The following is a 5,607-nucleotide window of genomic DNA, read 5'->3' on the forward strand; positions in this document are numbered from 1 at the left end:
ATGCCCCTAAAAAGGTCGAAGTGTGGCGCACGTAACCCTTTTTAGGGTAACTTAGACAATTAAAATATTTTAGACAATATGAAAGTAAAAATTGCAAAAGTGGCCTTTTATCACAGGATGAAAAGGTTTAAGCCCTTGCATAACGGCGTCAGTTCAAATAAAACGTTTGGCCAAAAATAAAAAAATACAAATAAAAAAGAAAGTGAAAATTATATTTCTTCAACCAGCCTGTGACAGTTCACACAGAAAATTTAATGAAATCAATTTCAGCTTTTCCGTTTGTAGAGATACTTGTTTCCTTTTTCGTATTTATTTTTAATTTTTGTTATAGATAAAATTTAATAAATCTCAAAAGGAAAATATAAAGCAGCAAAAAAATTTAGAAATTCGCAAAAATAGCCGAAAAACGTGGCACCCAAGTAACGTTCTATTTAAATTCGGCATTTCAGGATGAAAGTTCGCCACACGCGCTCGCCTCCGTGACTCGGTCGATCGGCGATTTTTCACACAGCTCACAACCATGGCTCCTCCCAGCCTACTCGGTCCTCCAGAGCTCAGCAACCCCACCAAGACCACATCCGAGCCCGAACCCCCCACCGGCGAACCCTTGGTCGACTTGTTGGTCTCGGATTTCAACAACAAATCGATGGAAGATGAGCCCGAGATGGGCCTGACGGAGAACGAATCCGCCACCTACGTCTCCACCGGCAACCCCTGCCTCGATCTTTTCTTCCACGTCGTTCCGGACACCCCCGCCGATTACCTGAACGAGCAACTCGCACAGGCCTGGGACCAAAACGCTCTGACCACGCTCAAGCTTATCTGCAACCTCCGAGGCGTGCGCGGCACCGGGAAGTCCGACAAGGAGAACTTCCACACGGCAGCGTTTTGGCTCCACAAGCACCACCCCAAAACCCTCGCCTGCAATCTCAAAGCGTTTGTGGAATTCGGGTATTTCAAGGACCTCCCGGAGATTCTATACCGGCTTCTGGAAGGCGAGGACGTGCGGAGGAACCAGAGGGAGGTGTGGAAGACCCAAAAATCGTGCGTTGGAAATAAGATTCGGACTTGGGGACCGTTCAAGAAAATCGGGGGGAAATGGGAGAAGAACCCCGTCAAAAAGGTGCTGACGGAAGAGGAAAAGAAAGCGAAGCAAGCGAAGTTGAGGGAGTTGGCAAAATCAGAGAAGGAAAATGCGAGCAGGCTGAGGAAGGAGAAGAAGGTCTCCATGGCCAAGAAGGCGGTGGCCCGGTACGAGCACGATCCGGATTTCAGATTCCTGCACGAGCGCATCTCGGATATTTTCGCCGAGTTTCTGAAGGCCGATATGGAGAGTTTGAAGTCGAATCAGCGCAACAAGATCACCCTCGCGGCTAAGTGGTGCCCTTCGATCGACTCCTCCTTCGATCAGGTCACTCTGATCTGCGAGAGCATCGCGAGGAAGGTTTTCCCGCGCGAATCGTACAAGGAATACGACGGCGTTGAAGAAGCCCATTACGCGTACAAAGTGAGGGACCGGCTGAGGAAGGAGGTGCTGGTGCCCCTGAGGAAGGTTCTGGAGCTTCCGGAGGTGTACATGGGGGCCAACGAGTGGGGTTCAATTCCGTACAACAGGGTGGCGTCGGTGGCGATGAAGAATTACAAGAAGTCCTTCTTGAAGCATGACGAAGAGCGGTTCAAGAAGTACTTGGAGGACGTGAAGACGGGCAAGGCGAAGATTGCTGCCGGAGCCCTGCTGCCCCACGAGATTATTGGGTCTCTAGGGGACCGTGATGTTGGGCAGGTGGCGGATCTTCAGTGGAAGAGAATGGTGGACGACATGTTGAAGTTGGGGAAGATGAAGAACTGCTTGGCTGTGTGTGACGTGTCCGGGAGCATGGAAGGGACTCCAATGGAGGTGTCGGTGGCGTTGGGGCTGCTGGTATCTGAGTTGAGCGAGGACCCGTGGAAAGGGCTGGTGATCACATTCAGTGAGAATCCTCAGCTGCATTTGGTGGAAGGGGATGATCTGATGACCAAGTGCCAGTTTATGAGGGAGATGGATTGGGGGATGAACACCGATTTCCAGCAGGTGTTTGATTTGCTACTGAGCGTTGCGGTGAAGGGGAATTTGAAACCGGAGAATATGATAAAGAGGATCTTTGTGTTTAGTGACATGGAGTTTGATCAAGCTTCGCCCAACAGCTGGGAGACGGATTATGACGTGATTCAAAAGAAGTTTAGGGAGAGCGGGTATGGTGATGCGATTCCGCAGCTGGTGTTTTGGAATCTCAGGGACTCTAGGTCTGTACCGGTGCCAGGGAACCAGCCAGGGGTGGCTCTGCTGAGTGGCTTCTCTAAGAATCTGCTGAAGCTGTTCATGGATAATGACGGGGAAGTTCGACCGGATGTTTTCATGGAATTAGCCATCTCGGGAGAAGAGTATGAGAAGCTAGTTGTGGTCGATTGAGTGATGAAGTAACGATGAGTTGAGTTTTGCATGTTAATAAAAGTGAGAGGGGGAATAGAAGTGATGCAATGCAGGTACTTTCTGTTTTGTTGCAGAGTTTTGTAGAAGGATAAAAAGGAGAAATGAAAAATGAAATTGTATGTTTTTAGTGAAGTTGTATATTGGGTTCGGGTTCTATGTTGATATATGCAATTTAGGAGATGTTAGAATCATCCAATAAGCTTGAATTTGTTGGTCTTCTCTGATGAATATTTTGATTGAGTTTTATGGTAGGCATCTTACAATCCCTTTGGTAATTGCAGCGTTTTTGTTCAGTTCTGACGTGTAGCTAGTAGGAACGGAACAAGTGCCTCTAAACGTATTCCCCAAATTACATGCCGTTTATCATGTCATTTAATCACGATAACCAATAGAAGTAGAAACCTGCAATTTGCAATTCATTATCCGACGAGTTTGAAGAAGTTGAGGTTTCACCGTAAAATCAATTGACGATATGGAGAGTAGCCTTGCTACTTATAAGCACAAGCAGGGTCCTTTATCTCATCAATGTGAGATTCATTCTCAACACGCCCCTTCACGTATAACAAAATTTCAAACCTAATACGTGAACAACACAAGTCGGGTAACGTGGAGCACTTGTGGCCATTAGGCTTCACACGCGGAACAACCTGCTTTGATACCATGAAGAAAGTTGAGGTTTCATGATAGAACCAAATGACTATATAGACAGTAACCCAATTACTTATAAGCATATGCAAGACTTACTTTCTCATCAATATGAAATTCATTCTCAGTCGTGTTGAGCTGGTTGTACATGGACCGATGAAATGAAAATGAAATCATGTGTTTCGGTGGATGTGTGTCTTCGTTGTTGAGTTTTTTTTGTAGATTGGAATTGGCTCAGTCGTAGCTTTATACATTCCGGAGTCTAGATATCTCTGACTATAGCTTTTGTCAAATCATTTAGATTATGTTAGTCTTTGTTGTGAAAATTGATTCTGGAATTGCTTTTTAATTTTCTCTAACAATCGTTGAATTTATTTAAGGGCTCCATGCGACGGGGCATTCAATGCTCCCCGGGATTGTAGATATTTTGCAACGGATGCTTTTGCCTAAAATAGAAAAGTAAAAGAGACACATTTTCTTGTTTCTGCTTCTTTGGGCCATTGGCTGGGGAATCCCTGGCCCTCTCCGCGGCGGCATTTTCATAGCAGCCCAGAATCTGGTCAGTACACCGATTTTGGAATCAGCCTATAAGCTTCTCTTTTTTGTCAACAAAGCCCATAAGCTGGGTGCATGTGACCATTTGATTTAAGGAAAATTAATGAAAATGAATTGAAAATTTTGAGTTTTAACGATAAGGATAAAATAAAGGGTCAAGTGAATAGTACCTGGATTGATTTTTTAGTGTAAAAATGTGGTTTTTCGTTAAAATGAACAGTACCATAAGCTTTTCGTTAAAGTTTTCTTTGATTTATCTTGTTTTCATAATAAGTTGACATGATCGTTAATAGGTTAGGTCAGTGTTTGTTCACGAAATACAATATGTGTTATCTTTGTGAAATATATATGTAGTTTTTAGCTTACACTTCATTTTTTTTATCCATGCCTTTTGATCAATTTCTCTTGGACACTTCTTACGTAATGCAGTTTACATAAGGTTTTTTGGTAATCGATTAAAATTCAAGAAATAAATTGACAACTAAAATAAATCAAGAGAGTAATCCACTAAAATTAAAATTTAAAAGAAAATTTGATAGCTCTTTATAAATTCGACGAAAAATCAGTTAATACAGCTTCATGAATATGTAGTAGTGAGTGGATATTTATACATTCAGATAGATGAAGCACATTAAAATTGCAATGGTGTTTATAAGAACAGGTCTGACAAATACAAGACGCTGCCACTTCCAGTTGTTGGCTCTCTTCCGTCACCCAACGGTGTTATATAAAAAGTAATGAAGGAGGCCCCTTTTCGCACTTCACACATCTATGACCGTGCCATGAGCTCAGGCACGTTGTTTCAATGTTACCTATTGGTACACTTTTATTCTTTTGATATAAGCAATAGAAGGACAGGAGCGAATTCAAGCGGGATTTTAGTTGTAAGAGTTAATGCTTTTAATCAATTGTGTGTAAGAGCACTTCCACCGTGTGCTCCAGCATGAGGGACAGGCTCAGGAATAGGGCTTGAATGCTTGAGTGATGAAGCCTAGCGTGTGCTGGCAAGTGAGTCCGAGCAGGCCCAAGCGCCCGAAGGAAGTATGACGTAAGGGTGACGTTAGCCACAATATAAAAATTAAAAATATTAATAAAATTTTTAAAAATGAAAACCTAGGCTTCGAACTCAACGGCTTTCGCCGAAGTTCGTAGCCGAGGCTGATGATACACCCACATACAAATGGCAGAGACTAAACCCAAGGGTTTCAACTCGAAACACATAAAAAACCAGAGAATAACTCAAGCAATTGAAGTAGGGCAATAACCTCATCTGGGTTTGAGCAATGGAAGCTTGAAGCTCTCAACTTCAATGGTGGATCACCCAAATGGTGCTCTGATGATGCATGCAAGGATATATTCGAGTTCCTCTCATCCAGGGGATTGAGATTTCAAAGTTTGTTAGTTTGATTTGCTTTGGTTTCAAAGAAGAGGAAGGATGAGAGCTCTCGGAGCTGAAGAAAGAGAATGAGAGAGATTAAAGAGAGAGAGAGAGGTTTCAGAAATGAGAAAGAAGGGGTGTCGGTAGAGAGACAGAAAGAGAGAGAGAAAGAAAGTGTAAGGGAAATGAGAGAGGGCAGGTGAGGGAACCGGTCAAATGAAAGGGACAAAGAGAGTGTTCTGGAAAAAAAATGAAAAGGAAAAGGAATAGGAAAAAGGGAATAGGAGAAAAATTAAAAATTATTTTGTATTATTTTATAAATAAATAAAATATTAATATTTTATTGTCTATTGTCAGGGCTATTGAAGTGCAACGGTGGAGATGCAAAATGCGATTACTGTTTATTAAGGGCAGTTACTGTTCACTGGGGTGGATAGCATAGTGTATTGCCTGGGGGGGCCTTTCCCATGGTGGAACTGCTCTAATGTTGGTATACAGTTTTAGCTGATAATACTTGTGCTCACTCCATTTATGCACTTCATTGTCAACAGAAATGTGA

The 5,607-nt window shown here is 42.9% G+C and overlaps 1 protein-coding gene across 1 annotated transcript; it reads left to right on the forward strand.

The window, feature by feature from the left end:
• The first annotated feature begins 475 nt into the window (after positions 1-475).
• LOC137732125 (uncharacterized) lies at positions 476-2,676 on the forward strand. Its single transcript, XM_068471424.1, has one exon. The coding sequence runs from the start codon at positions 521-523 to the stop codon at positions 2,447-2,449; it is 1,929 nt and encodes a 642-aa protein (XP_068327525.1). The 5' UTR covers positions 476-520; the 3' UTR covers positions 2,450-2,676.
• Positions 2,677-5,607: the final 2,931 nt, after the last annotated feature.

This window comes from Pyrus communis, chromosome 4 (genome assembly GCF_963583255.1).
Source record: "Pyrus communis chromosome 4, drPyrComm1.1, whole genome shotgun sequence".
NCBI classification, from domain to species: Eukaryota; Viridiplantae; Streptophyta; class Magnoliopsida; order Rosales; family Rosaceae; genus Pyrus; species Pyrus communis.